Raw genomic sequence first — 22,355 nt, 5'->3', positions numbered from 1 at the left:
TATTGCTGAGAGAAACTCCCATTTAGCTTAATCAGACAGACTTCTATTTGGCCTTTTCTGTCTTCAGTCATCTCTGATGGTTAAATGTCTCTGTGGCTGTTGTGTGAATTTATCTCCTTAACAAGAATGCAGCAGAGATCATATAATGTGCTGCAGGTAGTTTGCTTGGTGAAGTTATAGTGAGCTGTCTGGACTCACTCATTCATTTGCAATTGATCCAGTTTTTAATTGAGTGGTTGTTCAATCACCTGTTGATGTTGTATGATTAGCAAATGAGTGTGCAGGAGGTCTGGCTGCTTGCTTGTGACAATTTCTTCAGTTTTTTTTTAAGCCGAGTCGTATATTGAGTAATAAGCTTAAAATAACTAGAATAACAAGTGTTAACATGTCAGCTTTGTAAACTATATTTTGTATAAGAGTGTGTAAGTCATATATTTGATACATGCATTAATACTTTTTTGAATCTACACTTTTAGATCTGTGAATGTTTTTAGTGTTCAGTCTTTCTTGTCTTTAGCACTGATCTCTAACCAGTATCAGATTATAAGCTTTGTGGTACTTCATATATTTCTGTATACTAAGAAAATACACAGGAAACATGTGTAAATCATCTGATATGTTGTCTGTTTTTGATGAGAACATAAATCTGTCACAATAGAACAATACTATAAATCTGAATTTCACTTTGTTGGTAAAATGACACATCCTGAACCACTCCACGGCTAAAATGAGCACTTTTTTGTTCTTTGTTTCCCCCTGTCCTCCCCAATTTTTTGAGTCACCAGCCGCCACAGACAACTACATTATAAAATGTTAGAAACCATTTCCTGATTGTTTATATACAGCTTCTAAATGTGTGTGTGTGTGTGTGTACAAGTGTTACCAAATGTTCATAAAGTTATTACAGCCCTTTTTTGTCAAACAGTTAAGGGAGGGGAATAAAAGGCAGCAAACCTTAATAACACAAAAATATGATTATAGACAACATTTTTGTCTCTGACTCTTTATCATCATGTGTCTCTGAATTCTTAAAGATTTTCTGATATAAATATAAAATTCATATAAATGGCAGACAGACTTCCAGGCAAATTATAGCTGTCAGGATGAATAGACGTAATACGACAACATGAATAATCTGCAGGGCAACACATAACCTGTGAGACTATTGATGTCTAAAAAATGACTATTGTGGGACTGCTATTGAATAACAGATGCATTAAAACAAGCAGGACTATGTTAAGATCATGTGTCAGAACATGTGTCAGTGCCATGCTGAGGTTTTTTTGTAATGACTGATGACACTGATCTAGGCTGATGAGCTTCAAAATAGTGCAAACATTTAGACAAGACGATTACATCCATAATTCATGGTGTCGCTCATGACTGCACAACAAATGATTGCAGTCAATGCCAGACATTGCATAGTGAAGGTGATGAATTTTTAATAGATTTCATTATTTCTGATCAACCCTTCACTCGGATCCCAATTTTTAATGGAGATTGTTGTGGTTTACATGTGGGGCAATCCGTCTGATGATGCACATTCATCTGAGTCATGTATAGCCGGGAAAAAAAGAGCAGCTCAAAGTGGTTTAACATAATTGGATGAAAGGTTTATCATTGTAGCAACATGACAGAAAGATCTGGGTTAAGAATACTTATACTGGGGTGTTTTCAGTTTAAGACTCAATCAGATTTGTTGGTTCTAATTGTGTCTTTATCTAATGCCACCAAAAAGAACACACAAAGCAGTTTTAAAGAAGAAATTGAAGAAATAACATTCATCATTGACATTTTGCACTATTGGGCAGAAAAAAAATTGTACTTATTTTCTATTTACAGATGTATTTCTTGGTGTTAGTTAGAAATTTGAAAACACACAAGTAGATTAGATTAAACACACACGCTGTATTGTTACAGCGCCAGATCTTGAGATAATTTACCGCACATCCTGTAGACAGATATGAATGTCTGTCTAGGGTTCGCCGGATGTGTGTGTGTGTGTGTGTGATTGTATGAGGAAAGAAAAGGAAGAGTCAACAAAGAAAGAAAAAGAGATTAGAGATTAGAGCAGGAGAGAGATTTCCTTTTGGGAGCCACTGAGCCAGACGAGGATGATGTATTGTTCCTTTTTTCTGTTTTTTTTTTAAACACTGTTTTTTTTGCATCTTGGCTTCTGGACAGTAGGCGTCCGTATCACCACGCTACAGAGAGCTGGTGGTGTTTATTTACACGTCAGATGCGGGGAAGACCTCAAAATCCCAAAGAAAGGCTTTGAAACCCAGACTTTCTTGTTTGTCTACAGGCTAAAGAACCCATGGCGTCAAATTTGCAGTGAAGCGGGCCACAAACACTGAACTGGCTTCCTCTCTGCATTTTCTATCACTTCTGTTTTTTCTCTCTTGGGCAGAATTATAATTTGAGAATGAACCGAAAGCTACTTAATCAAACAGCACGCTCTGGTACTCTGCTGTTAGCTGTCAATTGGTTTTTATCCATGTAGTATCACCCACCCCATCCATCATGTGTAATGTATGTCATCTAATGATCCTGCTCCACACAGCCTATACATTTCATATTTTACACTGTAAGGTGAAGGGTGTGTGTATATGTGAGGTGTGCCTGCGTCATAGCAATAACAGATGGGCTGTCAGGTGTGTGAAAAGCAGCATCCATGTTTGTGTTTCCTGGCTGCCAATTTAGATCTCCCAGTGAGGTTTTGGAAGATTTTTTTTTTATCATCAGTTTACAGTATAAAACGCAAAAGCCAGTTTTTATGATATTGAGGAACAAAGTGGTTTGCACTTGTAATTAAGAGCTTTTAAATCTTTCAGAATTCTCTTTAATTGTTTATTTATTCAAGTCAGGATTATAAAAAGCCCCATGTTTGATTAGTTGTAACTTTGTCTGGCAATTTGGAAATATTCATAACTAAAGCCACATATCAAGTAACAGGATATGAACCTAAAGGTTGGTCCAGCTTTATATCTTTATCCTGATGTCCTGTCTTGAGTAGGGGGCTTGTGACAAAATCTAGTTTTAAGACCTCCATTAGCTTATATTGTTCTTACATGGTGCATATTCCTGTGTGTTGACACAACACCACAAATTACCATATAACAAACCTGAGGCTGTGTAGCAGTACTTTAAAAAAAAATCAGAAAGAGAAGATCTAGGGATTAATAAAGGCACAGGAACTCATTTTTGCCCCGAGGCTTCGATGGAGGAGAGGAATAATAAGCACATATGTTTTGGTTAATGCCTTCCTCGGTATGTCAGTGACTGTCACAGCATCTTTCACATATATGATAGTGAAGTATGATCAGACGTGAACAATTAAAACAAATCATAGAAATAGGGTATAAAAAGCAGATTAGAAAGGAAAATGTGTAGAAGTATAGAAGGCATCACATGTCTTAAGAGAAACAATGATGCTCATAAATGACATTTAAAATACAAATGAAATAATAACAATAAGAAGAAAAATACAAATACATCTTAAAATGCACATAAAATAAATATGAACTCTAGTTTGCCACACAGAACATGCACATGCCGCCAACAAATTGTCAAATGTAATTACGGTCTAAAAGTAGATGAGACACAAGGTCCATACAGTAGCTGTTGATCATATTACATTATCTTCATCAGCAGATTCAGTTTGCTCATTGTTTTTCCAGCTGCTGTCTCCGAGGCCGAGAATGAACTTTGAACCTCATCTTTCAGATCAACAGAAGAAAAAATCGGGCAACTAAAAAAAAAAACAACAACAAAAAAAACGAGTAAAATCTAAACTCTTGTTGAGATGCCGCTGGTGAAAACCAGTGACTAACGACTGACCCAGACACAACTATTAGAAATAAGAACGCGTTTAAAATCCAGACATTCAAGTGGAGGAATCATGTGAGTCACATTACAGTAAATCTGACTTTCTCTGACATTTGCTGTTAACTGCAGTAATGTCTATCCATGTAATATATAACTCACTGCACTTGATGGAACACATTATCTTCCACTACAAAAGCAACAAAGCTTGTTTATTCTGCTCTGCTAAGGCAGCAAAACACCTGATGTGCACATGTGTGTGTGTGAGCCTTTGTTTCTGCTTGTATCACTGAATTCCCATGAATCCTGTTTGTGTATGCACATACTGTATGTGGTGTGTATGTGTGTGAGGGTTAATTAATTCCCAGGACAGGGGCACACACACATCATATGTGCCTGTAATTGGGGGATAGAAGGCACCAAGACTTGCTCTATGCATGCAAAGACCTCAGCTGGTTTCGCCAAGGGCGATGTCTCCATGAGAGCAATATGGAGGATGACTTTTTCTCCTTGTTTACCTCGAGAGGGACAATCTATAAGGAGAGAGATGAATGACTTTAACCCCTCAGTGTCTTTTCTTTTATTATAGATGGCCAGCAAGGGTTCGTCATGTCAGATTAACATTTAATTGTATATATCAAACGCGTGGTGATTGTTCCTATACATTTTCTAATTATCTACCGAGGGAAATCATGTTAATTTAAAATTTAACTGGTCCTCATTTTTCTAAGAAGCCCTGATGTACTTTTACGTCCTCAAACCACACTTTGGCAACCGTCGATTTACAGAATGGAAAGACCTCCCTGCGAATGGCTCATGGGTATTGTACTCCATGTGGGAGTTGGTTGGGGAGGAGAGATGAGCTTATGGGACAAACGGCTGGGAGTGAGCGACTGAGGCTGGTTTGGCTGCCACTTGACTGAGCAGAGATCTCGGGAGGTCAGGTGGAAAACAGCAGAGGAGTTGGGCTCACATCTCCTGGGGCTGGTTTGTGAGTCCACAGCTGTGTTACGCACCGAGAGAGGGGTTAAATTCAGATCCCATACCCTGGGATTTCCAACTGGGATTTCCCTCGGACAAACCTGGGAGAAATTTACAGCCTCTACCTTGAACTTTGATAGCCAGAGTTTAGATGAAATTAAGAATCAAAAGTTAGCAACCAGTCATAAAATGAGATATAATTTGGATTTTATTCAGACTGAACACAGGCTTAACACTTGCTTCATGCTGCTGGAAATACCTTGGTAGTTATAATCCTGGAAAAAAATATACAAATAAGCAGCTGTGAATTTCAATGTTAATTGATATCCAGTGTGAGATGAGATCAGATTGCCATCTTCCGGAAAGAAAACAAGGTGCATCTACTTTGAGTAGGGAAACATTTAGCAAGTAAAAGACTCCCATCTGCTGGCCAAAGGAAGAGAAACGTCACAGAAAAACAGGAATATCTGCACAATGTTATGTAATCTGATACTATGGCCTTGAAAAAAATAAGCTTTTAAATGCTCTATTGTTGATTGAACTCTACTATGATTAAATCTATCATCTACTTTTTTGTTTATTGTGGAAATATAACACATAAAATAATACACTAATAATAAATAATACACTTTACTTTCTCATCTTCAACTTCTTAACAAATCGTTTCCCTTTTTTATTTCCCCTTTCAGGTTATTAATATCATCTGCTTGTTCCAGCTCTTCAAATGAAGCAATATGATGTTCACAGTAAGTGAAATATTTAAACCCAAGAGCCATGTCTTCGTTTGTTTTGTAATTTTGAAATATTCTTAAATTCAGATTTTATTGGTATTAAGTACAAAAATATGCTATTATACCAGATGTCTTGTGCATCATTTAACTAAACACATTTAACATTTAACTAGATTTCACCCTGACATGCAATATTTGGTGTTTTTGGAATGTTTGGGATCCCCACTCATATTTAAAATAAAGTTATGATAGTTTGAATAATATGCTGCTTGTTAAAGGACTTAAACAAGTGTCTATATTGACATTAATGAAGTCTATATATCAAGCTCCATATAATTTCTTATTCATTTCTTTTTTAAGTCTGAATGTGTTGAAAATGTGTCAAAATGTTTACAGTAGTCAAAATTCATATACAAATGCCACATTTGGGAGGGTTCTCTTTCAAAACATGAAAAGCCTTGTCAAAACTAAATTTGAGAGCTCAATCAAGTTGTGAACGAGTTGGCAAAAAATAGTAGATCTCCAGTGAACGGTAATGCCAAAAATAGCTACTTCTATTTTAATCTATTTGATCATTCCAACTGTCTTATCCGGTAGTACATAATAGGCACAGTCAAGGATTTGAAGACATATCATGATGGATGCGCAGGGATAAAATATCAACAACAGATTTCAGTGAATATGTTTAAAGTTCACAGGACCAAAACATATTGATTCCTACAGTGCCAACAGAAAAATTAATCTCTCTGTTGTGTGCATCGATTGTATCAAATAGAACTGTTAAAAAGACTATAGAGTCTAAAAAAACCCCTCTCTCAAATACAGGCTGAACAAAAAATGAATCATAACAAGGTCCCCCCCCCCCATGAGCAGGACTTAATGACATGTGTTACTGTGTCCAGCCTCTGCATATTTGCTTTCTCCATCACATATTTAATTAGACAATCTCAACTGTGTGTACTTCTTGTATATGAAGTGTCAATACTCAAAGGTGTAAGATGAAGGTTTAACTTGTAGAATGTTTTTATTATTATTATTTATGTATTAGGGTTAGCTTGTAGCTATTTTTTCATCTGCAGTCCCTTAGGCGGGTCACAATTAAAACATATAAGAGCACAATAACAAACAGAACAAAGCAAAAAAAAACACACACAGGACACATAATACAAAAATACAAAGCTACACACAATAGCACATGACATACACCCGCAATGTCAACTAGAAATTAATGATGTAAGCTTGTCAAATTAAAAGCATGTTTATTGGATTTAACAGCAGGAAATCCCCACAAACACCCCCTCTCCCCCTTCCCCCACTTCCACTTCGCTCAGCTTCTTGACCCGCCAACAAAACAAAGACATCATATGATCCTGTCATGCTGAAAATACCAGAAATAAAACTCCATTGTGTTGCAATATCTTTAAATATCTACTTTTTGGTTTTGATTGCGTTCAGATGATGTCTGAGAGGAGCTCTGACTGCAGATGAAATTGTTCACACTTGCATGAATTTTTGACCAAAAGGAACCTCTTACTGTGTGTGTAGGAATTTTAACAAGCAGCGCGATCACTGATGAAGTGAAACTGACATGCATGCGACGGTCAGTCGAGTGAAAATAAGGAAAAACAAGCTAATTGAGTGTCCTTGGTTTTGTTTTCTGTTGCCTATCACGCTGAGCGGCTCTGAGGCCTGTTTGATCTTGGCAGAAATATCGCAAGCGTTTTACATTCAGCTGCAGCCACACGGTCATGAAAGCTGAGAGTTACTGATATCTACTTGAATAATTCAACATGTATATATTTAACTGTCAAAACCAGTCCACTTTTATGACATGGTCGCAAATATTGTAAAAGAAAGCTTTAGAGGGGACGAGATGAAAAATACTAAGCAGTTAATCTTCTCTGTTGGTTTGCTGTTGTTAAAAGTAGCCCTCCTATGGTCTGTGCAGCTGCTTCTACAACACCCTGACCCTTTTTCCCCTGAGCCAGAAAGGCCTCCAGTCAAGCTGTACACACAAATAAGAGCACATGCACACATACAAACAGCACAACGCAAGAAAGCGTCTAGCCTTTAAACTGTCGTAATTACTTGCCGAAGCTTGGAAGAGTGCTGGCTTTGTTCCCTGCTCCGGCTGGGCGGGTGGGGGTAAGAACCAATGAGGGGAGAAAAACATGCAAGTGAAGAGAGAGAGGGGGCCTCGTTTGGCACGCTCAATAGTGTTGTCTTCCTACCACAGCCTCAGGCGCATTCATATACAGCTAAAAAATCGGTGGCCAGAAGGTGCCTGTGAAGACTCTCAGTCATCCAGGTCATGCTTATCCAAGGAAAGTTGAATCAAAGGCAACTGGACTTGGTTGAAGATACTTGAAGATGCTTCGCCTCTCATCCAAGGGGCTTCTTCAGTTCTAGTTGTTGGAACAACTGTTGTTCACGCTTGTTGTACTGTTTGTGTGTCCAGAAGGGTTAACAGGAAGCACAAAGAGGACTGTCGATTGCTGTCTTGGGAACAGGGACAGAAGGAGAAGAGGAAAACATTCTGGTGCTGTTTTGTTGGTGAGCAACATTAGGCAATATCCCTGAAAGGAGACAAAAAAAAAGAGGTAAGAACTTAAGTTGTAACGTAAATGTAAACTTCAAATCAACAGAATTAAGGAAACAAAGTGTGGTCAGTTTGAGGTGTCCAAGTGGAAGTTGCAGCCACAAAAAAAAAAGAAACATGGAGAGGAAAGAGGAGGATGACAAGAAGGAGAAGAAAGACGAGGAGGTGGTGCACCTGCGGAGAGAGATCGGCCTGCTTCCCGCTGTGTGCTTCATCATCGGTACAGTGGTTGGCAGCGGGATCTTCATCGCACCCAAGGGAGTCCTGATGAATAGTGGCAGTGTGGGGCTCTCTCTGCTGGTGTGGGCGCTGTGTGGGGTCCTCTCCTTGTTTGGTAAGGTCGGCTGATGCCATAATTCATCTCAGCTGTCTTGGTTAAAAAAAATGTATGTTTTAGATGGTCATTCATAAATGTATGTCAGGAATACAACGTATATGGGATAACAGAGAGAAAAATGTAATGGCCTTTTTTTATTCAAAACAATATTGAAAATTCTTTTAAAAATGTTGGAATAAATGTCCTTAATTCCAACATAAACATTGATTATGTCCATAAACTTGAGGACTGTCAACACTTATTCAAAACTTGAGTTCCCTCTCATGTTTTTCAAACTTCTGCTCAGCACTACAATATTTACATTCACATTTATAGAACACTGCACAGATGTATATATTCCTAACTGCATTACTTGTATGTAGGGCCACTGCAATTCAGAAAATGTGCAATATCCTGAAGTGCAATATCTCAGCTGCCAATAATGTTTCTTTTTTTATTGTATTGTTTTATAGTTTAAAGCGAATATATATATTTTATATATTTAGCACCTTAAATTAGTTTAGTTTGAACTCTTTTGTTAACTGCTGTTTGTTATGCGTGTGTTATGTGTGTCCGTCAGGACTGCAACTCAATTTCATTGTACTTTGTTCTATTCTATTTCTGTTCAATTAGGGGCCCTGTGCTATGCTGAACTTGGCACCAGTTTTACAAAGTCAGGGGGCCATTACACATATCTATTGGAGACACTGGGGCCGCTGCCTGCCTTCTTAAGACTCTGGGTTGAGTTCTTATTCATCAGGTTGGTCAGTTGTCTTAAAGATTACAGACTAAAAATAGACCTTCAAGTCAAATCACACCACATAACAGATGTTTTTCATCTCTAGGCCAGCTGTGTCTTCCTATGTGGCCCTGGCTTTTGGTCGCTATGTGGTGGAGCCATTCTTTGCACCTTGTGCTGCTCCCACAGTGCTGATCAAACTGGTCAGCATCCTCGGACTGAGTGAGTGGCTCCAGTCTACCTCCTCCTTCTATCTACAGCACCATTATACTTTAACACTACAACAGTGCAAAATATAGATCAAGAACAATCATTTGTTATTGTGCCCCTCTAGCGTTTGTCGTAGCGGTCAACTGCTGGAGCGTGACCACGGCCTCTCGCACCCAGGTCACCTTGACTTTCATTAAGATGTTTGCCCTGGTCCTCATCATCATCCCTGGTATCATCGCACTGGCCAAAGGTGGGAGGATGTAGTTATTACCTCTGAAAAGATGGATACATTTCAAACTTTTGAGGTCTGGTAAAATAGCAATCAAGGTCTGGTAAAATAGCAATCACTTGTTGTCCTTATATCTTCTTTTATGCAGGAAAGACAGAAAATTTCCAGAATGGTTTTGAGGTTGACTTATTAACATTGGACAGGTTGCCACTGGCCTTCTACAATGGCCTATATGCCTACGGTGGATGGTAAGAACACCAACATACATGAATACATGCTAACTTGCTGATAAATACAAAGAACTGTATGCCCGTGTGGACGGACTTCTTCTTTTTTCCTTTAGGTTTTATCTGAACTTTGTCACAGAAGAGGTCATTAACCCAAAAAGGTATTTCACATCTGACATCTGCTCTCCAGTCAATCTATTTTTAAAATTCATGTTGCCTTGAAAAAACTATTATACCTCTTTGTATTTGTCCTGTCTTGTCAGAAACCTCCCGCTGGCAATAATCTGCTCCATGGTGACAGTGACAATCTTCTACGTGCTTATTAATGTGGCCTACTACACCGTGATGACTCCCGCTGAGCTGCTGCTGTCTGAAGCCGTCGCTGTGGTCTGTGCTTTACTTTACAACATAATTAATTAGTTTATATGTACTGTACGTTGGAGAGTCGGTCTAATCCTACTGTATGTCTGTGTCTCTGCAGACGTTTGCCAACCGTGCACTCCAGGGTTTGGCTTCTGTGATTCCCATTCTTGTGGCCCTATCCTGCCTTGGAGCACTTAATGGTGGCTTCTTTGGATCACCCAGGTACAGAAAAATGTTATTGCTGTGCATGAAATCAATCGATCACTAACAGCCTGATCCTAAGTCTAACTGTTTGTGTTGCAGGATGCTGTTTGTGGGTGCCAGAGAGGGCCACTGGCCACACATCTTTTCCATGATTCACATCCGCAGACATACACCTTTGCCTGCCGTGCTGTTTCTGGTAAAGGAAATTATTCTAAACGGGAACCATTTATTGATTCTCATCCCTAGTGGTACTCAAATGTGTGATAAAAAGTGATACAAATGTAGAAATTGCTTTATTCTGCACTACATCACTATATAAAACAGTCACAACAGAGTTAGACTGAGTAGGGATGTGTCATCATAGCTGCGTTGTGTCTCCAGTACCCCTTGGTGGTGTTGATGTTAATCACCGGAGAAATCTACGAGCTCGTCAACTTTGCCTCCTTCACTCGCTGGTTCTTCATCGCCTTGGCAACCTTGGGGATGCTCATCCATCGATATCGCTTCCCCCTCCACCCAAGACCTTTCAAGGTTAGCACGTCTGTGGTTATTCTGCTGAACCGCAAAACATTTTTCATCTTCATATATATACTAAACTAACCAACCGCTGTTATATTTGCTCTGTTTAATAATCCAAAAGGTGCCACTGGCCATTGCAGTCACCTTCACAGTGGTTTGCTTCTTCATCGTGGGTCTGTCTCTGTACTCGGACCCCTGGAACACAGGGTGGAGCTGTGCTCTCACCTTGACTGGTGTCCCAGTTTACTATTTGACCATCTACCGCTTTCGCTTGCCCCAAAGATGGAGACACATCTTCAGTGAGTCATAACAACTTGTCATTACTTTGGAATGCTTTAGAAGAAAATGTATTAAATGTATGAAAAAAATGTGAAGACAAGAGCTTTAAATGAAATATCTTGATAAACCTGCTCAGGTTGGAGCAAAGCTGCTTCTCATGAGGAACTAAATGAGTCAGGTGCTTGTAGAGCATTGACATGTTTGTTTCTAAGACTTAGAAGGAAATAAGCCTCTCACACTAGAAATAGTACGGACAAAGTTCATACTATTCACAAAAGGGATATCCTATTCCCACACTTAGTCAATGTCTTACTGAATCCTACTCTGGAATTTTAACTTGTGTTTAACCTCTCAACTCTGACTCATAATTCTGACTCTTATCTACTTTCTCAGACTACTGCAGCAAGCAGTTGCAGATCCTCCTAGAGGTGGCTCAACAGGAAGTCAAGACATACTGAAGACCACCCCAAAGACGTCCTGCTCTCTACTGGCAGGCCCCAGTGATACCACATTAACAATCCTTTTTTTTATGTCCACAGAGAAAACCAGCATGTTTCAAATGTCCATTTTAAGTTTTGTTTTCAGATATTTGTATGTGTTTCTAGAAAACTCCTGAAACAAGTGGAACTGCACTGACTTCTGTAGAATTTTAAAAATAGGATTGTAATACTCTAGTAGACTAATAATCATGATGGGCAATTTTACGGTGTCAGTTTTTAACAGACATTGCCACTGGAATAAGATTTTTATAGAGCTCTGTAAGAAACGATAATTCATTTTTTGAATCACAAAGACAATCTATAGACTGTTTCAGCTTTTATTGAAATATAAATAAAAATAGGCTACCTGTTGTGTAGTTTTTGTAGATACAAAGGTTTCAATATTACTGTGCTGTATGTCAGGTTGTAAAAATTGCACCGTCTGTTTAACACTGTATAAATGTGAGCTGAAATAGAATAAAAAGGTCTACATTCTGTATGAGACACAGACACCAACGGATTTATTGTACAGTCATAGAAACACCAACTTGAGAAAGCAGAATAAGGCACATGCTTTGAAAACTGTTTCAAAAGAAACCACGACATTCCTCTACTACGTGCCATTTAGAGCCAATCGATGAACTCGCTGCAATGTAAAACATCTCACAGATAAAAACACATGCTAAGAAACCTGAAGGAATTAAAGCCATACATTATTCTGTGGCGTCTTCAAAAAAAACAGGTACATCTCCCTTTCTATCTTCTAACTGTTCTGCTAGGAACCAAACACATTTTTCCCCTACGTCCCATTTGTGCTTCCAGAAAAAATAAAATAGGCACCATGCATCTTTATTGAAAACAAATACGATCTGTGCTACATAGATACAAAATATTTTGTATTTGTTTGCAATGGCAATCTAAAATATGGTGTTGACATGAAGAGTCACTGCATGGAAAACATCCCTCTTTATAGGTACAAAGTGCCCTGAAGTTGGTACTGGCATACTGGTGAATAATTACTGTGAGGATTTATAAAGTTAAGTGGTGAAGACAGTTCTACGATTAACGTACATAAACCTATCCTATTGCTGTTAGTGCTATTTGTATTACTTTGTCATTGCTTATTGCTAACATTCCTGCCTCACCGTCTAAAAGTCTATTCCAGGATACTGACGCGTGAAAGCATCGCACTGGTTGATCAGGCAATATTCTTTTACATTTACATACGCAAAAGCTAAATTATATATTAAAATGTGCAAATCAACATACATATACACTTAAGACGTTTCTCTTCTCTAGCAATTCCTTCAAGAATACAGACAGATATGAAAATTAGGATAAATGATAAAAGAAACGAAATTGTAAAAGACTTGGACTGTGTGTGAAGTTTTCGACATTGAAAGTTTTAAAAGATGGAGAAAAAAAAAAGTGACATTAAGGCAGTTAAAGTCAGAAGGGGAGAGAAACACCTGACATGTACAAAAGACTGAGGGACAACAAATGAGCAGCTTTGTAATTCTACCCGGTAACTACAAGTGTCCCTGTCATTCATTAAAATAATTTACTCTATTCCCAATGGTAGCCGGAAACATTGTCCAGTAGACAGTAAAGCAGATGAAAAAGAAGCAAACTCAAACGGTCGTTAAACAAAAGAGCCTACTTGGCACTTACACGGTCCAAATGAACAACTACAGCAACTGAATGGAAAAGGTACATTAATTATATTGAGGCGGTGATCTACAAATGTAAACACATTCAAACTACAGCAAAGAGGAGCATCTAGTGTTGCTTTTGTTATGTTGTTTCACTTTGGTGCTGTTACACAGTCAAAATATCATCAATTGATCCTGTAATGTAAATATGAAGTGTAGATGCCATCTGCGGAGTCAACCAGACAACCACAGTAAATGTCATTTTTTGGTGCTCCACCACATAGGAGTAACAATATACCAGTCAGATCCTTTAATTTTTCTCTGAGCCATTTAGCTCCACCTCTGATGTGCAAACAGATTATCTTCAGTATTGATGATCTGAGAGTATGCTTCATATTCTTACTGATATGTCTCATTAGCTGCATCTACATATATTTGGTGTCTTTAGCTAGTTTTATCAGTCAGCTACAACTCACTCTGAGTTAAGCTGGTTCACACTAGATGTCAACGATATAAATGTTTCTTTTAATCCAGTTGCTGCAGTCGTCATAAACCTTCTCCAACTTATTTTTGTGTTGCTCATTTTATGTCCAAATTTAGTAAACTGCCTTACATTTGCATCTGCTTTGCTGTTCTTCTGTGGGATTTCTTACTTATATTGTTTTTGAAGCGAAATGTGTCATGTCCCTCAGTCTACTTTAGTTGAGGGATGAACTCTGACCAGCTGATGTTAGCCATACCCAAGTCCTCATCATCCAGACCAGAGAAGCTAATGTCCACTAGTATCTTGCTCAGGCTGTCGTTCATGGTGTCCAGGACGAGGCCCTCTGTGATGGAGCGGTTGGTGGGTGTGGCGCCTCCCGCCTGGAGCAGCTCTCTGGAGCAGCTGCTTCGGAGGCATTCGATGGGAGAGTCTGTCGGTCCGGTTGCTCTGGAAGGAGCGGATGTGAGCAGCTCTCTGGGGGAGTTAAAGAGAGGCAAGTCTTTAAAGGGAGTGCTGTTGAAGCTGAAGGTGGTGTAGTCATGTCGTGGAGTGACTGCGGGACCGCCCGGTGTGCGAATGGGGCTGAAGTCCAGAATGTCTTGGCTCCCTTTTCCCACTGGGGTCACTTTCCAGGGCTCGGGTATTATGTTAGAGGGGGGCTTGCTGGGAGTGGAGGAGGTCAGGTGGCTGCTACTTTTGATGGGGGTCTTGAAGGAGAACTCCCGGTCGGGGCTGTGTTGCTCATCCTGGTGCTCGTCCAGCTCGGTATCTCGCTTGTCGTGGAAAGTTGAAATGTCTGAGGCTACGCCAGAGTCAAAGAAAGTATTATCAGGGCAGAGGAGGACAGGCTCCTCGTGCAGAGAGTGAACCAGGCGCTGTTTACGCCGAGAGCTGCTGGCTTGTCTTTTTGGAAGGGATTTCGGAGTCTCGCATTTAATCGGAGCACATACCGGCTCCTCCTTCACTTCCACCTTGGTTTCTTTGTTCTTCTGGGGATACATTACCACAGCGGGGGCATCACTCTGAGTCACCTGTCAAGACATACAAGCATGGAGTTGATTATACATGTGTGTGTGCCCTTCAAACAAACATGCCAACATGTCATTTTGGCATGACAGTTTCTAAAGCGCCACTGTCACCAAACTACTGGATCTGAATCACAAATTACAGATTACTTCCACTATAATTGTTATGTCATGCATAAATGAATTCACCAGTGTTTCTCCTACAAAGTTAACTCTCAGGACTTGACTTCAGATGTTGAATACATATCAAAGAATGTGTGTATGGATTCAGCTGTAGTACTGTAATGCAGTTTTTGTTACCTTAGGAGCTATGCGGACTCTCTTGGTTCCTCGTGAAGGGTTGCGCTTCTGCTGTGAGCAAGAAGCGGGGAACGGGGATGATGAAGAGGACGGCAGGTAGACGGAGGAGGTGACGGGCAGCTGGATAGGGACCAAGTAGGAATCGGTTCGTGGGAGAAGAGGTTTCATCCTTCTCTCTGAATGTAGGAAAGAGGATGCAGAAGAAAAAGCACAGCATCTTAACATCTAACTCTTACACTAGGAAAATAAAAAGGTAAAAAAAAAATGTATTTGGACATTTTCGGTTCCCGCTTTAAGTCGATCAGCTTCCTTCTATCTTTGTTAACTCACCAGAGCCAGTTGGTGTTTTCCTTGCATCAGGAAGCATCCTCTTTTGTTGCTGTGAAAAAAGGGGAGACGTCACTTTATAGAGTCAAAGTATGCAACCCTGATAGTTACTGTGCTCTCTAACTCATGACTGTTGTCAAAGTAACGCCTCCAAAGACTGTCCCTACACTATATGGAGGCATGGTGGATACGTTTATGAATATTTACATTTCTTGTCAGTGAACAAAGATTACAGTATGAAGGCAGATTAGTCTTTCAGTGTGACTTCAGCCTCTCTGCTGCTCCTATCATCACCTGCAACAAAAAGATTTCCCTTCACTTGTGTGAGAAAGCTAGACCTTAGACCTCCAGCTGCAGCTGCACTCTTTGGGTCAAAGGGTCTGGTGACAAACAGGCAAGTGAAATTCAACATCCTCTGATCTGTCTGTCCCTTTTCAGTAGAGGTGAAGACTGTTCCTAAAGAATTCAAAGAAGGGTAAATCCATCTTACTTGGTTGGGAAATAAAAGCATTGGCACGGGAACAGGAGCAGTCATTGGGTCGCAACCGGGCTGTAGAGAAGGATATCGAATGAAAACTGGAATTCAAAATAACACTGAAAGCACCGCAAATGACATCAGGCATACAAAACATGGTAGAAAGCTGGAAATGATGTACGAGGACATGACAATTAAGGAACATGATTATACCAGAAATGTTTTACAGAGTAATATGATTAGTGATTTCTCCTAAAATGTTTTTGTCATGTGGAGAAAGCCCACGAAACATTCACATCATGTGACACAAAGTTTCCCTCCACACCATGGGTAACAGTGATGACAACAATAATACACCAAGTCAATTGAGTTTCAGTGCTTACTTTTTTTACAGAAATTGAAAGATGTGAAAAGAGTGAAAGTGATACGAGGTCAGTTGTGCCCACCTTGTACACCTGATCAAGAGTGAGACATCGATTGGCTTCAGGCCGGATGGTCCAGAAAGAAATTTTGCCATCTGGTGATGTTTCACGAATGAACATGTCATGTAGAGAGAGGTTATGCCGGATAGAATTCTGCAATTAAAAAAAAAAAATCCTTTCTGTAAGTGATACTCAAAGACATAAAGGTTTAATCTGTTATCTGCTGTAGTTTATATGTTCACAAATTAAACTATTATATTACAGTCCTCATTACCTTCCACCCTGGTTTGGCCACCTCTCTGAAGTAAGGGAAGTGATCCTCAATCCACATGTAAATCTCTTTCAACGTCATCCTCCTGTTCTTCCTGCTGTTTATAGCAAACTGGATCATGGCCATGTAGGAGTACGGAGGCCTCTCTGACACGGGCTGTTTGAGTGCAGCTTCTGGGTCCATTTGTGTTTTGTGTGCCTGTAGAAAGAAAAGAGGAAAAAAACAAACAGGCATACTACTATTACTTCAGTAATTTACAACACAGCTTCTTCAAATAAGACCTTGCAGCTTGTTGATGTCATTTTCCCTCACATTTATTAGTCAGTACAACTACTCTGTTTGTTATAAATTTTATATGTGAAACATCTACAATTACCTATAAATTTAATTTCATATCATAAAATCATAATCAAGCCTAACAGCACAACTTCAGGGAGTTTGCTGCAATCCAGACACTAGTGGAGGTCATTGTAAGTGAGACAGATAATAGGTAATGAAAGTGTTTAGGGCGACATGCTGAGACATGCCTGAGATCAGTGATCCCTCCACACAAGCATCTGTTTGCACATGAAAAGTAACAATCACACTGTGGTGACGAGATGTCTGTGGACAAGATGGAGCAGCCGACCTGAATAGTCTGTGCGTTTGAGTTTTGGTTCTCCTTGTTGGCCGTCTGCTTAGCAGGATCTGGTTCGAAGGTACATGTGCTCATTTTGCCCAGCCACTGAATATTGGTAAGGCTGTCATCCAAAGGGCCGCAATCCAGGTCCTTATTCACTGATAAAGAAAACAAAATAAACATTATTGTTTCAACAAAAAAGGAAGGAGTTAAGATATATTAATTCATAAGAGCTATAAGTGTTCATAACATTAAAAAGTCAGATTTCCATACATGGTTTAATTGCAGTGAAAGGTTTAGCGTCCGGGGAGTTGAGCATACTGTCTGGTTTCACTGGCTGTCCAGCTGTACTTCTTGTAGAGACGTCATCCTCCTCAGTAGTAGGCTGACAAAAAGACCCATTGTCATTGTTGCCACTCCCACTCAGAAGGATAAACTTGTTAGGTCCCTGGGCACCACACTCTTTGCCCTTAGCAGTGAGGGCCCCGATAACGCTTTGAAGGTCGGCTGTTTTGGGAATGACAACCACCTGTGTGTCAGACATGGAAGGGTGATCCATGATGCGGATGCCATCAGGGAAGCACTGGCTGGCAGATGATTTTGAAGGTTCTTTGGGGCCTGATGCGTCAGACTGACTTTGCGATTCCGCCACTGCTGCTGCTGGCGTTGACGAATCATTTTGCTGAAAGGGCAACTTTCTTCTTTTGAGGATCAGGGGTCTCCTTGGGCTCTGTCTCATGGTCATCAAATCACTGAATTCGTCCCTTGGTGTTCTAGACAGGAAAAACACAAATAAAAATAACTGACTCTAAGCAACATAGACTGTTGTCAACTGTTGTTACACATTAGAGTTAAACATTCAGTTTTTAGTATTGTCCATTGAGTGCCATACCAACTTATATTGATCAGAATTACCAGTAGATTATCGTTAGGATTTACCTGCTACTGTAGCTAGCTAGTCAATCGGTTAGGCTGGGTTCAGACTGTTCCTCCGTACACTAATCGATTGGCTCGAAGAAATCAATTCATATCAAACACCAGTCATTAGATATCGTACAGGCTAACTTACTAGTGGGAAGGGCAATACGTTATCGACCTGGAGATAAAATTCAACTTCTCACTGTCCGAGTGACAGTTTGTTAGCCGTGTCTACTTTCAGATATCAGTTGGTTATGCTCCCTGGCGACTCACGTCTTCTAGAACAACAGTCGTTAGACGTCTGCAGTTGACGTTTGTGAGTTAACGTTTGCCGCTGACTCCCTGGCAAACATCCAGTGTTGTTGGCAACAAGCTGCAGTGCATGTAGTTAACATCTATATTAAAGCATTGTACAGCCACATAACGCGGCATTGTTTAGCGTTATGTGATGTACGCCGAATTATTCCTAAATGTTGATAAAAAAAAAACAAGTTTGATTGTTTCAGCGCCGTCGAGCATTTGGGGAATTACTGATGAAACCTTAGTCACACTTTTTAAACGCAGTTCAGTGTGGCGTTGCTTTCATTTACGCGGATGACATGCACCGAGCTACAAAGTGAAGTTTACAAAGCTTTAAACAGGCACTGCAATGAAGAGACGCCTCTGTTTAGTGCCGTAAGACCAAATGTAAAGACAGATTAGCTAAAATACTCTACCAGCAAACGATTAGACGTTATCTGTGGCTGGAAGCTAAGCTAAGTTAGCTTGGTGGGAAGACATTACAGTGCTAACTAGGCTAATGTTAACGAGCCGTAAAGCTTGCTAAAGACAAACCTTCATATTACTGTGATGTCTCAGGCAATGCCGCTTGACTGGACTCCTACTAGCAGTTGAAAAACTTGGTCCATAATCGATGTTAAATCAAAGAATCCGTGAAAGAAACAAATATTGTTTCGCTTAGTGTTATTTGCCGTCTGCTCGATTCAGAAACGTTTTTTGAATTTTGGCGCTGTGGGTGCTGCCCCCGTCACTTTGATCACGTGGTATAAAAATGCACCAATGGTAGCTAGACAAAAGAACAACAGTGTAGAAAGAGAAAGACTGAACAGAAATGAGTGGAGGATCAGAGACAGGGGACAAAAATTTATAGGTTCAAAGGGCTTTATATAAATATTTAAACGAAACAGGATGAATATACAGAATATAACTTCTTTGTAAAGTCATGATGTTACACACTCCGGTACAGTAGATGGCGGCAGGCCAGTATTATTGACAACAAGCTGCAGTGCGCGCACTCGGTTTTTACTGTTGGTTTGTAGTCCGCCAGTAAAACCAAAGAAGAAGAAGAAAACGACAAACGAACAAGATGGAGCCAATCAGGTGACGACAGTGGTTGAAACCGGGAAATAACAATTACCAAGCATCCTTATACCAAACAAGAAGACGGAAAGCTGTAAAGTTCTGACTGAGTAGACAGAGATAATGGAATAACTAACATTGTATACCTATTATGCATTTTACTTGCATGTACGTAATACATATATAGATAGCTATGTGTTCCGTGAAGAATCTCATTAAGGTGAGTTTAATATAAGGCTAGTGGCTACAAATGTAAACGTTAGGCCAGCTGGCTGTGGACATCTGAACCGCAAACAGTAGTATGGGAGCAGTAAACGTCTGCTATTTTTATTAGAAATTTTTACTGATTTGTTGATATTTGAATCCACCAGGTTTTCGGGCATGATTTCTATTAATGCCCCGTAAAAGCATCAAGACAGAGAAGCCTCCACTGCTGTTCTTGGAGCGGCCTGTGCGTGGAGCCAGACTCCAAAATGTGCCTGAAGTCAGAGCAGCAAACAATCCCAAAGTATTTTTCTCTGAGACACAAGCACACGAGAGTTCAGCTCTTAATTCATGGGTAAGATGTCTACTGTGTTTCCACTTTGTGGCAGGGTCGCTCTGTGGTTGAAAACAGTGTGATTTAGTATCAGAACCCACTGCTAAATGTCATTGAGTATATCAGTGAATCTCTTCTACCTCAAAGGGTCTACAGTCTGACCTTTCTGTACAGTTATTTCACAGCACAATGACTGCTGTACTTGACTCAAGTTTTATTTAGCTGTTTGTTTACTGTACGTTTAATCTTTTAGGTAAGCCCACAATTTGACAGTTCACTTGCAGCTGCACCTCCTGTGAGACGGGGGAGGAGAAAATGCCACTCTGCCACAAGCATTCTTGACAGTTGCAGTCAGCTGTCCAGGAAAAACAGCGTGTGCAAATTCCCCTCATTAACGTTTGAGACAAGGTCAAGAGACCAGCCTCATCAACCAAGGCATACACGCAGAAAGAAAGCTACAGAGTCTGCTGTTGTGCCCGACGCAGGAAATCAGCCACCGAGATCATGCCAAAACACAAGTGCAGTTTCTAGCGCACAGTGCCTCGACACACCAAAGAGACAGTTGGCCACGATCAGAAAAGGGAATGTGGAGACATATTCTGGTGGTGTTGCCTCCTCCAGCAGATGTTTGGATGAGTCTCCACCAATCCAAGTGACAGGAAAATGCAGAATTCCAGCAGACGGTGCATCAACACCTGCCTCGAAAGAGTTTAGCACCACTGATGTCAGCAGTGTCTGTGCGCCACCTGATGTGGACACTCCAAAAGCAATACAAGAAGAGAGTAGTTGTCCCTCCTCCCCCTCTGTACACTCGCTACTGGCTCAGCCATGTACACCACCATGTAATCAGCCGCCTGACATTTTGGTGGCTGACACACCAGAGAGGGACTATGGGGTGAAGGTGACATGGAGAAGGAGGAGGGGTTTGATGTTGTTGTTAAAAGAAAGAGGCCACCTCTCCGATTCGGATGCGCTAATTCCCAGCTGATGTCGTGGAGAGTCGGTAAGAAGAGGATCAGGCAACAATGTCATGAAAGAGGGGACATTGATTATTCATTGGACTACTGTACTTCTGTGACCAGAATCCTTTCTATAAACTATTTTATAACAATGAAAGGAGCTGCTGCATCTGAAGTGATGGTCACATTTCAGTTCAATGACAGTTTACTTCTTTTTAGCTTGGTTGAACATCATAATGGTTATTCAAGGAGGGTTATTGAGGTATGATTGTAGGATTTCGCTATGTATGTCCAAGCAAATGCTGAATCAATCAAAATTGCAGTTTGAGAATTTGTTTAGATTTTTAGTGATACTGCACTATTATAGCTTAAGTTGCAAATAACATGCAATCCTCATTCTCAAGTCCAGTCCTAACCTTTAACTGTAAAGGCCTATTGTTTGCTATTCGTATGCTTGTGCATTTTCTTGGCAGATATATGGAAAAAAAGCTGCGTCCACATGTATTGTAACAGATATCACCAGCCCAATATCTGACTGTTCTCATTAACATGAAATCTTGTGTCACAGGTGTAACACAAGCGCTGCTGAAAAATGATTTGAATGCTGCTGTAGGTGATTGTGAGCAATGCTGTGTAGTGTAAGAACATATTTTGTCTTTCAAATGTGGTGCATAAAAGATATGGAATAAATATATAAGTGCAGAAAGCAAACTAATTAGATTGTTAATTTGTTACAGTTCATAAGTGATGGGATGGCAGGAATAAAGAAGCTCAGATGAAGACAGCAGCCTTCTTCAGTGCAGTGTAATAATTAACATGAAAAATACAACCAAAAAATAAGATTCATTGCTAAAAAATATATCTAGGATATAAATGTGTGTCATACTTTCAGAAATGAAATATTCTGTGTCCAGTGTAGCTCAGGACATCTCGATCAGCTTCTTTGAGTCTTTTGAACTATTTGTTGTTATGAGAGGTTTAATTATTTATTTATGTATTTATTAGGACCATGCACAGTGTTAAACATAAATGTTACCATTTGATGCACTGTACCAGAGTTAGCTTATAGCTAATTTTTTATCTGCAGTCCCTTAGGCAGGTCACAATTAAAACATATAACAGCACAATAACAAACAGAACAAAGCAAAAAAACACACAGGACACATAATACTTGTCTTAACCCTTTTATATGTTCTGTTATTTCTGTGACAATACATTTGCCATTTCTGTCAATAGCGATAGCATATTTGTAGGTAGAGTGAAAAATAAAGAGCCATTCTCCGTTGGGGACTATCCCCACCCTTC

At 40.0% G+C, this 22,355-nt stretch overlaps 3 protein-coding genes across 7 annotated transcripts; 2 read left to right on the top strand and 1 right to left on the bottom strand.

The window, feature by feature from the left end:
* The first annotated feature begins 5,200 nt into the window (after positions 1-5,200).
* On the top strand, positions 5,201-11,954 carry si:ch73-352p4.8 (cystine/glutamate transporter). Its single transcript, XM_042403318.1, has 15 exons — positions 5,201-5,282; positions 5,496-5,552; positions 7,996-8,090; positions 8,183-8,470; positions 9,086-9,212; positions 9,298-9,413; positions 9,526-9,651; positions 9,779-9,878; positions 9,974-10,018; positions 10,121-10,244; positions 10,339-10,442; positions 10,524-10,620; positions 10,806-10,955; positions 11,065-11,242; positions 11,616-11,954. Exons 4-15 carry the CDS (start codon positions 8,254-8,256, stop codon positions 11,678-11,680), a joined length of 1,449 nt encoding a protein of 482 aa, XP_042259252.1. The 5' UTR covers positions 5,201-5,282; positions 5,496-5,552; positions 7,996-8,090; positions 8,183-8,253; the 3' UTR covers positions 11,681-11,954.
* Positions 11,955-12,529: 575 nt separating this feature from the next.
* Positions 12,530-19,257, bottom strand: foxm1 (forkhead box M1). Of its 4 annotated transcripts, none has more exons than XM_042403315.1 (9): positions 19,029-19,257; positions 17,550-18,049; positions 17,286-17,434; positions 16,661-16,855; positions 16,411-16,539; positions 15,980-16,039; positions 15,493-15,541; positions 15,163-15,338; positions 12,530-14,868 (listed from the first exon to the last, which is right to left on the bottom strand). In XM_042403315.1, exons 2-9 carry the CDS (start codon positions 18,019-18,021, stop codon positions 14,047-14,049), a joined length of 2,052 nt encoding a protein of 683 aa, XP_042259249.1. In that variant the 5' UTR covers positions 18,022-18,049; positions 19,029-19,257; the 3' UTR covers positions 12,530-14,046. The 4 variants fall into 4 exon arrangements, with proteins under 4 accessions (XP_042259249.1, XP_042259250.1, XP_042259248.1 ...); XM_042403316.1 differs by lacking the exon at positions 19,029-19,257 and adding an exon at positions 18,346-18,630; XM_042403314.1 differs by lacking the exon at positions 19,029-19,257 and adding an exon at positions 18,216-18,629.
* A 222-nt stretch (positions 19,258-19,479) lies between these two features.
* rhno1 (RAD9-HUS1-RAD1 interacting nuclear orphan 1) lies at positions 19,480-21,765 on the top strand. 2 transcript variants are annotated; one of them, XM_042403320.1, is made up of 3 exons: positions 19,480-19,574; positions 19,925-20,112; positions 20,345-21,765. In XM_042403320.1, exons 2-3 carry the CDS (start codon positions 19,948-19,950, stop codon positions 21,077-21,079), a joined length of 900 nt encoding a protein of 299 aa, XP_042259254.1. In that variant the 5' UTR covers positions 19,480-19,574; positions 19,925-19,947; the 3' UTR covers positions 21,080-21,765. The 2 variants fall into 2 exon arrangements, with proteins under 2 accessions (XP_042259254.1, XP_042259253.1); XM_042403319.1 differs by lacking the exon at positions 19,480-19,574 and adding an exon at positions 19,581-19,773.
* The last annotated feature ends 590 nt before the right edge of the window (positions 21,766-22,355 follow it).

Source organism: Thunnus maccoyii, chromosome 23 (genome assembly GCF_910596095.1).
Source record: "Thunnus maccoyii chromosome 23, fThuMac1.1, whole genome shotgun sequence".
Classification (NCBI taxonomy): Eukaryota; Metazoa; Chordata; class Actinopteri; order Scombriformes; family Scombridae; genus Thunnus; species Thunnus maccoyii.
The sequence above is the reverse complement of the archived record's forward strand: the minus strand, read 5'-3'. Positions and strand labels throughout refer to the sequence as shown.

Excerpts from the sequence above, each read along its gene's own strand:
- si:ch73-352p4.8 (XM_042403318.1), top strand. The coding sequence starts at position 8,254 with ATGGAGAGGAAAGAGGAGGATGACAAGAAGGAGAAGAAAGACGAGGAG. Across the intron at positions 10,019-10,120 it reads GAGGTCATTAACCCAAAAAG|AAACCTCCCGCTGGCAATAA; the intron begins GTATTTCACATC and ends CTGTCTTGTCAG. Across the intron at positions 10,621-10,805 it reads TGCCTGCCGTGCTGTTTCTG|TACCCCTTGGTGGTGTTGAT; the intron begins GTAAAGGAAATT and ends TTGTGTCTCCAG.
- foxm1 (XM_042403315.1), bottom strand. The coding sequence starts at position 18,021 with ATGACCATGAGACAGAGCCCAAGGAGACCCCTGATCCTCAAAAGAAGA. Across the intron at positions 16,856-17,285 it reads CAAACGCACAGACTATTCAG|GCACACAAAACACAAATGGA; the intron begins GTCGGCTGCTCC and ends TTCTTTCTACAG. Across the intron at positions 15,339-15,492 it reads GAAAACACCAACTGGCTCTG|AGAGAAGGATGAAACCTCTT; the intron begins GTGAGTTAACAA and ends TCCTACATTCAG.
- rhno1 (XM_042403320.1), top strand. The coding sequence starts at position 19,948 with ATGCCCCGTAAAAGCATCAAGACAGAGAAGCCTCCACTGCTGTTCTTG. Across the intron at positions 20,113-20,344 it reads GTTCAGCTCTTAATTCATGG|GTAAGCCCACAATTTGACAG; the intron begins GTAAGATGTCTA and ends TTAATCTTTTAG.